This window comes from Lygodium microphyllum, chromosome 6 (assembly GCF_053477565.2).
Source record: "Lygodium microphyllum isolate KBCC chromosome 6, Lygodium_microphyllum_v1.1.10, whole genome shotgun sequence".
Classification (NCBI taxonomy): domain Eukaryota; kingdom Viridiplantae; phylum Streptophyta; class Polypodiopsida; order Schizaeales; family Lygodiaceae; genus Lygodium; species Lygodium microphyllum.
The window spans coordinates 65,232,016-65,246,023 of record NC_141140.1 but is presented as its reverse complement, the minus strand read 5'-3'; the positions used below and the strand labels follow the sequence as shown (position 1 = coordinate 65,246,023).

General features: G+C 39.1%; 1 protein-coding gene and 1 long non-coding RNA gene across 5 annotated transcripts in view; one reads left to right on the top strand and one right to left on the bottom strand.

The window, feature by feature from the left end:
- Window positions 1-1,078: 1,078 nt before the first annotated feature.
- Window positions 1,079-14,008, bottom strand: part of LOC148034635 (beta-galactosidase-like) — a 96,299-nt gene continuing 83,369 nt past the window's right edge. The window contains exons 15-19 of the mRNA XM_087679561.1: window positions 11,013-11,123; window positions 10,779-10,889; window positions 8,994-9,193; window positions 6,620-6,959; window positions 1,079-1,436 (exon numbers count right to left, since the gene is read on the bottom strand). Coding sequence (XP_087535687.1) covers window positions 1,305-1,436; window positions 6,620-6,959; window positions 8,994-9,193; window positions 10,779-10,889; window positions 11,013-11,123 — 894 coding nt within the window. The 3' untranslated portion in view covers window positions 1,079-1,304. The remainder of the gene's footprint in view (window positions 1,437-6,619; window positions 6,960-8,993; window positions 9,194-10,778; window positions 10,890-11,012; window positions 11,124-14,008) is intronic.
- On the top strand, window positions 6,810-12,964 carry LOC148034636 (uncharacterized). 4 transcript variants are annotated; one of them, XR_015691100.1, is made up of 3 exons: window positions 6,810-6,948; window positions 11,745-12,348; window positions 12,604-12,964. It is a non-coding gene; the product is annotated as an uncharacterized LOC148034636 (long non-coding RNA). The 4 variants fall into 4 exon arrangements; XR_015691099.1 differs by having other exon boundaries at window positions 6,845-6,980; XR_015691101.1 differs by lacking the exon at window positions 6,810-6,948 and adding an exon at window positions 9,089-9,212.

Here is a 14,008-nt window from a genome sequence, read left to right as displayed (position 1 = left end):
TCACATTATTGAGAGCAATAATGTATAAAAGGTGATAGCTACAATAATGTAAAGCAATATTGAGAGGCAAAAAGCCAACCAAAAAAGAATCTATGTACGATTTATCATATTGATGTAACACTATAAGAAGCTAAAGTTATGTCTTGGATATGAGAGGGCAAGAGCAAAAAGGTGAAGAACATCCTAGTTGCAGTAAGAAACTATCCAAGCCTAACACACGTTTTGTTATTCATTAGCATATGTGGAGAGGGGTTCCTCCTCAATATAGAGGAACTTCAATTTACATTGTGTGTTTCTACACATGTCATACAACTCTCCACACCTCTACTACTATCGCATTTTACCAAACACACCTTATTGGGTTTTTCCCCACACGATTTTCTTAAATGTTTGCAAACATTCCTCTCATTTGGCTTATCTTAGACTTGATAGTTCCATGCACAAGTTCACATATTCATGTTATTATAATGCGTATTATTAAAGTTCAACATTATTCTTGATGTAACGTTGTAAGTTGAAGTTATGTCTTGCACGTGAGAGGGCAAGAGCAAAAAGACAAAGAACATCCCACTTACAATACTCTTATATTTTATCAGATACAACTTATTTGGGTTTTTTTCCATTCATGTATTTAGTAAATGTGTGCAAACTTTCCTTTGATTTGGCTCACCTTAGATTTGATAACTCCATACACAAGTTCACACATTCTTGTTATTATTATGCCTACTATTATTAGACTTCAATACACTTATGGAAACCATCTTACCAATGGGTACTTTTTTGGAATCATGCATGATCTCAAAGTAAGCTCTAGAATATAGTAGAGCTCTAGAATATAGTAGAGATACTCATTTAAGAAAGTTGATAACAGATTCCTTATTTTAAATACATGTACAACTCAAAGTTCACTTTTGTATGGTCAATATGTCTTTGGTGGACCACATCAAGGTTTCACTTCTTGTTCTCTTACATAAACCAATAAAGATTGCAAAAGCCAATATTTGGTCAAATTACTTATGGTGCCTACAAATTTACTTCACAATGGACAACAAGATGATTAATGATTGAAAATGTTGACATATTATTCAAAATTTCAAGAAAGAATGTTGCAAGTGTCATAAACAATAAATTTGCATATGCAAATTAAATAATCTTGAGCTAAAATCCTAAGGGAAAGTCAAGCCTCCATGCTCAAAGAAACTTTCTTGCAAACAAATATCTTCTTAGCCACTTGCTTCATCACCATTAGGTGAAAGAATTGATGTTGGAAATAGATTGGAATACACCATATATAACACGTGGTTTTAGCGTGTCGAAGAAGGTACGGAAGTACATTGTGCTTGAACCGAGAGGGTCTTCTTTTCCCCTGGACATGGATCTATACCAAAAATCGTTGAGTTGACTTGTAGGGCACATGAAGACTTTCCTAAGCAAGCCTATGTCAAGCCATGAATGTCAACAAATAGTTATGTTCAAACCCTACGAACATGCTTTACAACATGCCAAGAACAACAAAATTTGTCTTATTTTCATATAGAGACACCAAGCAATAGCTACATTTAATATCCATGGCTTAGATTACAGTTTATGCACAACAAAAGTTTTGCTAACAATGATAGAGCCATGGTTAACATAGAGAAATTCTAATACTTGGCATCTCTAGAATAAGATACCAATTCGAGGAACTTATATTGTTTTTTAACTCATTGCAAATTGAAATTTGATGAACAAATATGGTTATCTTCCTCACAATACTCAACATGAACTTAGAATCTCATTTGACATAAAAGAACATCTTAATCCTATGCATAGTAAATTCTTGCAAGCAACAAAAGGGATTCACATGTTCAAAGCAATATGTAATTGTGTGCCTTGTGTTCCAAGCAATGTAAGTGGGATTCACATGTTCAAAGCAATATGTAATTGTGTGCCTTGTGTTCCAAGCAATGTAAGTGGGACTCACATGTTCCAAGTAATACAAATTGTGTTGTTTGTATGCAAGGAATGCTAAGCCTCTTTGTGACAACTTCGCACATGTTGCATCACAATGTGAAGCAAAGTTTCCATGCTATTGTACCATAATTTCACTTCCCAACCCCACTTATTGGGGCTTGGGATCGTACGATTTTGCATTTGTTTTCTCTCCCAACTCTCTCTCTCTCTCTCTCTCTCTCTCTCTCTCTCTCTCTCTCTCTCTCTCTCCCCCCTTGTTCCTATCATCTCCTTTCTTTTTCTCCCTCCTCTCCTCTCATTTGTAATTTTTCTCATCTCTCTCTTAGGCTAGGCACATGAGCAAGTCTGGTTGGAGTTTGCTTGTTAGAGGCATGGAAAAAGTAAGGATAATTGGCTACTTGCCCATGCCCACCCAATCAAACACAGCCTCATTAGTTGGGGTACATTTTTGGATTTCTCTTTGGTAGGCTATAGTAGGGTCAAGAAGTGGATCCATGGAGGATGTGGAGACAACTGATTTACTACTAGAGCTTATCTTACTATTACTTGATTGTGCATATGCATACATTCCATCAAACAAAAAAAAAATCTCCGATTGCATTTTCAATATGGAAAAGTCGAGGGTCACATTGCCACCTAAGCCAATCCTATCACAAATCCCATTAGAAGTGGCTCATGTGCCCATGCTCTCTCTCTCTCTCTCTCTCTCTCTCTCTCTCTCTCTCTCTCTCTCTCAGTGAGCACCACGTAATAGCTCTTTCTACGTCAAGATGATGATATCTCTTGCTTCCTGTTTGTGCAAAGTCACGGGTGGGATGAGGAACAAAAGCAAGCATAGGGTATGGTAGGTAGCAAAGCAAGGTGGGCAAGTGCAGAGTGAGGCAAAAGATGGTTTTTGTTAGTATGAACGTGAAAATATCTTACACATGAATTAGCAACCTAGTTTATAATAACGTTCATAAAGCAAGACATAAAGGTACAATTTTCTAGTCATAACCAACAACATATTATGTATTGTTCAAAATGCAATCTAGAAAATTACATTTGTAGCGTCCTTATGTTGCTATTGTAAGATTGTGTGCGATGATCATTCCTTTACTCGTGAAGGTGTTGCTTGAGGAAAAAAGCCTCCAAAATGATCTAGCACTACTTTTATCAATTGAAACACCACATGCTTGTACACTCACATGGGATGACGCTAATAGCCTAATTAACTCTAATTTCGAAACTAAGCAACTAGTAATATGATCTAGGTTGGTTTTCTAGAGCCAACACCCAACCTTGGGGTATGTCATACCTTTAAGGGAATTTGACGAGATTGGCGATTTTAGCTGGTGAGAGTCCAACACTACTTAGAGCCCTGAACTAGGGTGCTATGTGCCTACTCACACTTTATCATTTGGTCGATAAGTGGAGTCTTCCAAGGAACATGATCCTAAAGGAAGTAGTGAAAGCGAGATGCGTGATTGAAGAGGACATCACGTATAAGCTAGTGATACAGGGTTTTGCCTTTGAGCCTCATTAGGCACCCGACTCAAAAAACAAAAATCTAGGTTGGTTGGAGCTAATCTATGCAACGATCATCAAACGTTTGAATATCTTGATCATCTTTTTGTCTCTTACTCTAGTTACATGCAAAGCTTATCTAAGTTTTTTGACTTGTTCAATAATTTTCATTTTGATTTATTGATAAGATTTTTTTTGTGGATTTTTACTCCTATTTTGATATAGTATTATTAAGTTCTTGGTTGTGAGTGATCAGTGTTGCAAACAATTGCAATGTTGAAGTTAACAATAATGAGGTCAGAGTTTTTTTTAAAAAAAATCTAATAAGAAAATGCTTTTATACAAATGAAAGCTCAAAAGAATCAATGAAATTAGTGGATCTATGCCCCTTGTGAATGACCAATCATTAATATCATCAAGATCATGCAAAATTCGGCCTTTGAATACATTTTGGTTACTCATTGCACAATGAAGTCAATAGATAATGCATCACCAATATAGTTTATGCATATATTGAGTTCAATAATATTGGTCAAGGGTCACGTTCGATGTTTAAATCAAAAATCTAGTAGCTAATTTATTATAATTAGTCATACTTTTGAGCATCTTTCCATATGACACTAACCTCAATATGTGGTTCAATCTAACTTGTCCATTCAATCATGATGTGAAACCCTTATTTTACATTAGACCAATCAAAAAAAAAATACATTTACAAAATGGGTTACAATAGGAGTCATCACTTGTTCAATATCAAGCATGATAAGTCCTAAACTTAGGCATTTTTGGCAATATTGATTGTATGTGGCTTCATAAACTGCTATATAATGGCAATCACCTTAGTTACTCCAATGAATCAATGGTCAATGATTAGATTGGCCCTAATGAAGCTCATGATGTGAGTTAACTTAGCAGGAGAAAAATGATTATGCCACTTGTGCTAATGGCTCCATGGCTTCGGTAATGGTTTCTCTTGCTTATTTAAGCTCTAAAAATTTACCCCAAGTTAATTCGAGTCACCCAAGCATGTGATACAAGTGTTATTTTACATTTTACATCATTTGTAGGAAACAATGTGTGTGTGTGTGTGTGTGTGTGTGTGTGTGTGTGTGTGTGTGTGTGTGTGTGTGTGTGTGTGTGTGTGTGTGTGTGTGTGTGTGTGTGTGTGTGCGTGCACACGAACAACTTAGCCACACTCCAACTTGTCATAGCTCATCTAAACAATCCTCCAATCTCTTGCTTCTTTGTAGCACAACTGATAGTTTGCCTTTATTTCTCATCGATCTTCTCTTCAACATGTCACCAAAGTCAGGTGCCCCCCTCGCCCCCTTTTTATGTAAGGGTTTATTCATGCATAACAATGAGATGTATCCAAAGGACTTCTTAGTGGTCTTCAAATTTACTATCCAAACAGAATTGAGATCCAAGCCCATGGGAGGATTACAAGTTTGGAACTTGGAAGTAGAGAATGTAGTTTTGAAAGACTCACTTGCCATATTACTTATGTGCTTAGTGAAACTAAAAGGATGTTAATGCAACTTTCCCACATACACATGTGCCCGCGTGCACGCACGCACGCACGCACGCACACACACCAACTAAGGACAAAGATTGGGAGATATGATTGCATTGCAATAGAGGACGACATTTGCTAAGCATGTGGGTTGAGGTTTGAGATAGAGGAGCACTACATTTGTCAATGCCCAATTAACTATGAGATTAGTGGGGGATACATGATTCTCTCTTCTATGAGGGTTTTGGTCCATGTCATAGGTCATGGAATATATGAACTAGAAGTGCCTAGGCTTATTCTGATAGGAGCTAAGGAGATACAAGGAGGCACTTCTGAGAGACTAAAGCACACCTTGACACTTAGGTAGATTTGGCCAAAGACCCCTCATAGATTTCTTCACTATAGCCACCATGAGAGAACCCACTCACCCCCCACTGACTCCCATCGCCTACCACACTCTCTTCCTCCACATTGACAATTTGAGATAGACCATCCACACAAGAAGTTACCATACAACAAGTCACAACCCTATGTTGCACAATGCTTTGTGACACTTAAGGAGACAAGTTCGCCACTCATTTTAGTAGATCGAGTCTACCATCATTCAACATAGTAGACACCCAACTAAATACTTGAGTATGGACAAGATAGAGTGGTGATGACACCATCCTATCATGGATATTACTATACACAGTGGTTACTTGATGATAGATGGATGCTCATAGATGATAGGTACACATCTAGTCTCTTCAGTTAGCTTTAGATCTAGACTTCTTAGTTAGATTGAGATAGATTTGCTTTACTTATTAGATCTAGATTAGATTACATAGTTCATTTTTCTCGACTTTTTTTATATTTGATAGATATACTTTTCATTTCATAATGCATCTCATATTTTACTCATATCATGATGAGCTACCACTTGTAACCATACAAAACACTTGGGGCTCATTGGCCTTTTGAAACTTTTTGCATAAGTTGATTTGACATCCTTTCTTTCTCTTCTCTCTTGCTTGTGGAATCGTGGCATTGTACTTATGAGGTCTCACAAGTCACATTGACCTATTTAGAGACATTAATTCAATCTAATCTAATATTTCTCTAAAAAATGGGTAATGCTTGAATTAGGAGGCCTCATGTTAACAAGTGACCTCTTCAAGGATTGCTAATCTAAATCTAAATTTAATCTCTTCTCTCAAAACCAAGAATATAATCTCTCCTCCTCTCAAAACTAAGCGATGCTTTAGTGTAGGAGGCCTCACGTGTACTAATTAATTTGTTATTAATTATTGATAAGTCATGCTAGTTATATTCAAGTCAACTAAGCTAATAGGGCATCAAAACTATGAAATAAAAATTAATGTTATTAATTTATTGCTAAATCATACTAGTTATATTCAAGTCAGACAAGTTGTCGAGCTAATTTTTTGTGAATTTAGTGATAAACAACATTGGTATATTCAGGCCAAATAGGCTAAAAAGAAATCAAATTGATATGCTTTTAGTTTATTGATAAATCACACTGGCTATATACAAGTCAACAAGCAAGCTAATGAGCCAATTTGTTATGAATTTGTTGATGAAATCATACTAAGAAGAAATCAAAACTAAAACCAAAAGATAATTGTAAAGAATTATTAGGAATACCTGCTTGACCACCTTGGTGGAGAGACGAGCATGGCATGGGCCTTTGCGGAAGGAGCCACAGTCACCAGAAGGGGTACCGAAGCTGGCGAAGGCGATGCGGGAGATGGTGTCCCCATCGCCGGGGCACGCCAGCCTCGCCTCAGGAGGAGCAGCAGCACCGGCAGGAGAAGGGGGCCAAGAGGAGACCTCCAGGGGGGGAGGGTAGTCCTCGCGGATGCTGGCGCAGATGCTGTCCACCCTCCTCGCCGCCAGCCTCACCCCGCTCGGGTCTCCCCCTATCTCCTCCAATATCACCAGGACGTTCCCTGTCTCCTTCAGCCATGACCTCGGCACGTGATACCTGCATTTTGTCTCTCTCTGCGTGAGAATCTTGTCTGATCGCGAAAAATCTCAATTCTTCTTCTTAACTTACAGTTGATTCTTTAGGTTTTTCTGTTCTGTTTTTTGCCCCCCGTAATGGGCAGTTGTATTGATTACTATGGACGTAATATACAAAAGTCACGAGAGAACCATGTGTGCAGTAAAGAAACTGAATAGCATGCCAGGAAGTCAAATCATCCCTCGAAATGAGGCCTTCATACTGTATGCTGCTAAACTGCCAGTGTAGGAGACCTCCCAAGATTGCACACTCCAGAATGGGAATAAGAAAGTGAACCATTCCAAGTAGTTGAATTATGCCAGCAGCCCCATAAGCGTTAAAAGAGTGATACAATCATCACATGTGGCTGCACAAAGTCTATCAATTTGGGTTTTCCAAACCCCACTCTCTTGGATGCATGGATGTTCCGAAAACATGACACCAGACCTCCGATACAAGAGACCATATATTTCTTGCCACTAGGTAAAAGAGAAACCTGTAATGACAGGTCTCCTCATTTGTAGTACAAAGGCCTTTTCTATTCTATGGCAAAGAAGTAAAAAAATTTCCAGTTGAGGTACAAATCCAACATCCAAAGTCCAAAAGCCTGTCTTTAATGCAAAAAACATACACAAGAAGTCTTAGACAAATTCCCACTATAATTCCTACATTAATGAAGTATGACGATGTTATGAGCTTCTGTGCGGGTGGGATCTCACACCTAGCTAGATGGGGTCTGCTCACCTGTGGTGCGGAGCCAGCTGCCCCATACCCCTAACTGTGCCTAGGTAAGTATGTGGTGCCTGTGGTGCCTCCCAAGCAAAAGCTCATGATGTTGAACATTATATGGAAAAACAAGGGAAAGGAGCCCCTTTTCCCACACAGGAAAATGTCAGAAACCTATTGTGAAAGTGAGAGAATATTACAATTAATCATAACCCTTATGCCCATTGCATGGTGTTTCATGTGCATAAAGCATGCACAATAACAAGAATATCCTTAGTGTATAACTACGTTTTACTCAATTGGTTTACATTTACAAGTATAAAACACAGCAAGATTTGAACCCATGCATGAGCACAGCCTAATGCTAGACCCACTTACAACGATTGCAGCTGAGATAGGGATTATGCCATGTAACATTAAATGCAGCAGAATGTGAACCTTGCAGTAGCACAACCCAATGCCACACCCACGTACAACAGTTGCAGCTAGATAGGAATCATGCCATGCAACTTTATGAACAGGTACCAATGAAAAGGCAAGGGGACCTGGATGAGAAGGTGGAGAGGGCTCCTTGGTTTTAAGATACAATAGAGATACATATGTCTGGAAACAAAGCATGCTGAAAACCAGATCTTACACAAACCAATGCAAATACGCAGCAAAACATGTGCCTCCCTCTCCAGCATCAATGATTTTTCAAAAATTTTGCAGCTAAGTCACTCTTTTCCTCCATTTTGGTGACGGCTGGAGACACATCCCCCTATGATTGCAATACAATTGTTGTGATGTTGAAGAAAGAGCTAGATTTGCACATCAACTTTCCTCTCAAGGTTACATCTTTCTTAGAGAAATTGCCTGTGATTGCTTTACTTCTGAAAATCTCCTCTGTGACCTCCTTCAGGAAGAAGGTTTTGAGTACACATATTCCTGTTGAGATGCATTTTTAAAATTTTCTTCCTGGAGATGAACACAGGTAAATTTTGGCAGTAAAGACTTGGGAGTATAAATTGATCACGTCACCATAGGGAGAAGTTTTAAAAACACATTTGAATGCTGTCCTTCTGGTTCATGTTTGTATCTGAATGATTGCCTGCAGCCATCTCCATAAAGAGGCCTTAATCAGGCATCTGCATTGTAGCTTTGACACTGGTTCACTCCAGCGATTATGTTACAGAGGCGCAATTGTGGATAAGATTGTGTAAAATGGCTGTAGCTTCACAGGTCATGTTTGCCTTGCGCATTGGGACTTTTAACACAATTCTTTGTAAGGCGAGGTAGTAAGTACATTACCATCTCTGTGAAGGCTCCCCACAGCCAGTATAGCATCTCTTGAATTTCTGGCTGCAATCTGATGAGCAACCTGTCAGTGATGTTCTATAGGCAGGCCAAAATCGTCCAATGCTCTGGCCATTGATCCAAGCTTGGCCCTTCCCCATAGTGATCAAATCTAGGGCCAATGGTGAATTGCCTGATGGACTGTCAAACTGTGTCTGCAAAAAAGGAAACATGGTAAATCCACTTCTTCTCTCTACTTATCTTTCATTTTAGAATGCACTCACATATGCTCTTGGACAGCTTACAATCTTTTATGCGTGCACAACACGGAGGAGATATGCAAGTCAATGGCCATTTTGTTTGCATGAATATTTAGCTTTGTAAGACCATTTTGTGTTGGTTATTCATGCACCTTCATGTCAAGAGAAGCATAAACAGTCCTTCCAAATGCCCATTGTGCATGTTTTCAGGTTTATTGTTGTCAATTTCTTACTGATTCTTTGAGTTAAGTAATATTTGTTACATGCCCTTATTTGAAGTCTTTAATGCTTTAATGGAAGAAAACAATAGCTTATTACATGAGGCTACAATCTTTGAACTGTTCATTTCTTCTTTTAGAACTTCAATGCACGATAGAGAACATCCTTTCAGGATGACTCTCTGGTGCTCAGATAAACATAACCTGACCAGACAAGTGGTCCATTGCATGATGCTACACATGATTGTAGGTATGTGAAGGGAAATGGACGGCTTCCTGTTACCAGTGCCATCACACTGCTCAATGATCTGTTTGGGAGTCCTTATACTGCCCCCTGTATTTCCAAGCTGTTTGAGAAGAGCATATTCAGTAGTTACTTGGAGCAGTGGAGATATGAAACTGAATGAGCCTTACCTGGCTGCCTGCATAGCTATCTTGATTGACACATAGTATTGGAGTGTTTTAGCCCATATAATGGCATGATTTGACGCTTCTACGACAAACTCAATGTACAAAGTCTGGCCATCTTGCAGTTTCATCTATTTGACAGTTGACTCCCGGCGTGGGGTGAGATAAAGAGACGCACTGGGCTGAAAGGTAATGGCTCTTGAATAAACCAAGATTAGAGGCAGGAGGGACTGCATGTAGGCAGGCAGGTGGCAAGCAAAGAGTGGCATGCTGGACAGGTGTGAGCACCAGCAAAAGTGCACTCGTCTAGCTTTTCTGTAGATTGTGCTCTCTTTGTATAAGCAGTTCCAAGAAGAATGTTAGCCCATATTTATGCTTTAACAAAAATCAAGGACAGCGGTTGCTGGCTGATAAATCATGTCATAGCAAGAGAGCCACCAATCAATATTCACCAAGACAGTACCACCAAGATCTTCAACAAGTTTCTCTAAGAAACAAATAAAAGCCAAAAGCCAATAAAAGTGAAATAGATCTACTTTGCTTTTCTATGCTCTGGTTGTGTCTTAAGAGGAAGATTAATCTCTGGGCTGAAAACATAGTGACATGGAACGGTTTTGGGAATGGGAACAGGAACAGGGACAGGGACCAGGATTACCATTCCCTGTCACCATCAGAGGGGGCTCTAACAAGGGGACAGATTGGGACGGTTTGAGGATAGGCCGGTGGGAAGCTAGAAATTGGTCATTTTTCTACTAGAGCTTATGCATATAAGGATGAACAGCGGAAGATGGTTGGCCAATAATCAGTGGGACAAATGAGGTATTCTAAAATGAAGCACAACGAGTTATGGAACTTGCACAGCTGCTTCCATGCATTTAAAGGCCAAGAAGCAGAAGTGATGAGTAGGTAATTACCTTGTACCAAATCATTGACTGGTTTTGTGGAAGGCTAGAGGTTGTAGTCCAGTTCACATTGTCCATGCTGTCTTCAGAGTATATTCTCAAATATTCACCTTTTAATCCCACCTGTAACATGTGGAACTCTTGGATTGACTAACATTGAGATTTTGAGTGGTTCATCACCTATGAACAAAAGCTTCAAGTCTCTGTTCATGGTTTGTCTAGATTATGAATTGAAACAATTTTCACCTGGTGTTTCCATAGCTTAGTAGACAGGTCTATAATGCCACTGGTTGAGCTGCTTAATGTGATCGGGCCTCGGATGCCAACTTGTTGCATGTGACCAACACGTATCCCAGACTGCAGAAATCAGTTTGGACATGCTAAATATTTGACATAATGAAATTGACATAAATAGGAATGTTTTAGGTGTTTGCAAGATAGAAATTGTTGATTTTTATCAACTATGATTAGACAATGTTCCAAGAAAATGCAGTGTATTACAACTTTGGAAAAAGAAACTATCAATGCATTCCATTTTACAAACATCAATTTACCTTAAAAACTATTGGATTTTACCTTTCTGTTGCCCTTGGACTACAAAATTAGATTAATGTAAAGTCACAATAGAACTACATAAAATGATGCCGTTCTTGACCTAGGTTTTCTTCTGTTGAGATCGAAGATTAGTGACAGCTACGTGTGATAGTCTAGAGCATACATTTGAGTTCTGTCTCATTTTCATGGAATGCCCCTTATTGTTTCCCTTTGAATGTTCTTCTCCATCTTGATGACATTTTGTAAGGAGACTAATAATGTATATGCTTCTTTTCTGAGGGCTGATAGAGTCTTCTATTTCAAGTCCCATTACTGATGGGTTACATACCATGTGTGCTTTATCAAATAATGGGAGAGGAGGAGAAAAGACAGAGTTGGAGTTGGAGTGATCCGTACTAACATGGCACTGGTTTTTGTATGCAGCTATCCTTCCGGAGACCAAACCTGGCATTAATGGGCAGGACACAGTTCTCTTGCTTTGCTGCAAGTGTAGTGTGCCAATCCAACTTATCTTGCTTAGGCTTACATGCACACACTACAAAGGGTGCTACTGTTTATAAATACAAGTTCTTGTTGTGGATGGCCTCACATTGGTTTAAAATGGCTGGAAACTTTGAAAATGGATTTTTTTTTAAATGTTGGGGCCTTCTTCTCTTCAGGTTTCTTTCTGTTTTCTGCAAGGTGCTGGTTGTTTGGGGCGTTTCTTAAGTTCACTTAACAAATTACAAAGTACAGATAGCTGGTTATTGTTTTGCCGTTTTCTTGAGTTTTCTTCCTTTTGTTTCCTTTGTCTAATGGAGACAAGTTATGTACGTTGTAAACCTTCAAAGGTGACTTTGTAAATCGGTGGATTATCAGTAAACTAAGCGTAATTGTCACAATGTCTATTAGATGTGCAGCTGAATCTTTGTTAGAAGGAATGTGATAAAAATGTACACTTCAGATTTTGGAAGACAACTTCATCCATTACAGCTCCATGCATCTGGAGGGGTTGCCTACTGTTTATCAGCAATTCTTTCACAGCAGAGTAACTCTCAGTTTCTCTCAGTTCTGCTCAGTCCTTAGCATATTTGTCTTGGGTGTAGCATTTCTACTGCTTCTGTATTATTATATACATGTATCTTTGGGTAATACTGAAGCATACTGTTACCCAGCTGAAGGATTATTGCTCCTGGTTCATTGTGTACACAAATCTGTTAACTAATTTTGTACTGAACAGTTGATCTTCTAATTAGGCACTCATTCTCTCATCTCCACTAATGTGTAAATGTCCATGGTGTAGTGAAGAGAATCTGAGCAAAGGATAGAGAGGACACAATGAATTAGAGAAGAACTGAGATTTGGTTATTTGCAAACAAAGTGATAATGATGGATCTGCCCACCCCAGGATAGTCAGATACAATTCTTAATATGTCCAGTACACGGACTTAGTACTGTACCAGACGTATATAGAAATTCAACGGATAAAATATGATGTTTCATTTAGTTGTTTCAAAATACATTAGAAATATACAGTTGACCTATTAAATCTAAACTTCAAAGTTAATGCTCATAATGATCCATGATTCAAAACTAAAAAGAGACACAAGGCAAGTAATGATAAAGATAGATCCAAGTTTTACATAGAGAAGGTACAGGAAGAAGAGAGCTAGAGGTAGGGGATGAGGAAGAGGAGGAGGTAGAGAGGTGGATGAAGGGAAGAGAAAACATGTAGAAGAAGAGGTGGTGGTAAGAGAGAGGTAGAGCAAAAGGAGGTGGTATGAGAGGTACTATGTATAGGTGGAGGTAGTTGAAGGAAAAGAGGAGGGAGGAGAAGGGAAGGAAGAGCTTAAGTTTGGGGTGATAGGTAGAGGTGAGAGCTTAAGGAAGGATAGACAAGTGTGAGGAAAAAACAGCTAGAAACTGGTCATAAAATGGCCAAAAAGGGGGAAGGAAGACATTTTTTGAAGCTCCAATGGTCAAAAGGACGAATTTGTTTGCTAGTACAGACCATACAGACCAGATAGGTCTGGTTGGATTGGACAATTGTATTATATGGATCCGTCCGCAGACAAAATACAACTACGGGACTCCGCATATGCACTTCCATAGTGAAGCTTAGATGGTGATCCACACAAATTCTACATGATGAGCTTAAAGCTTGTTGGATGAACTCAAATTGGGTGAATGGATAGGTCATAGATCTGGGGTCTCCTTTGTATAGCTTGCAAAAATGATAGGTCAACATGACCGACATAGCATATTATTAACCTTTGCTGGTCAGCTAATGAACATTCTAGGGAATATTTTCTTTACCATCGAGTCAGGTTGTGAGCTATGTTAGATTCTGATGGAGACATTGGAGTCTTGATTGTTCTAGATGATTCAGTTTGTGTGCATTCCTTTCCTAGTGAGTGTCGGATGTGTTCACACTGTGCATGCAGCCAGTTATCCAGCCTTGTCAGTGGTTAGACAACTGCATATTGGCGATTTTCCTCACGTTGGCCTGATTTGATGGCTACATCAGCAATTTCGTTCTTAGGACAGGCTGGTCAGGACTGGTCGACTACGCTATTTTGGCGCTTTGTTGGCAGGTTGGCCAGTTTTGGTGATTTGTGGCTATTTATAGCCAGCCACATAGTTGGGGCAGATCACTCTTTCTGTCTTGCAGGTCACACACTCCAACTCTGTTTCTCTGTCTTTGGTGC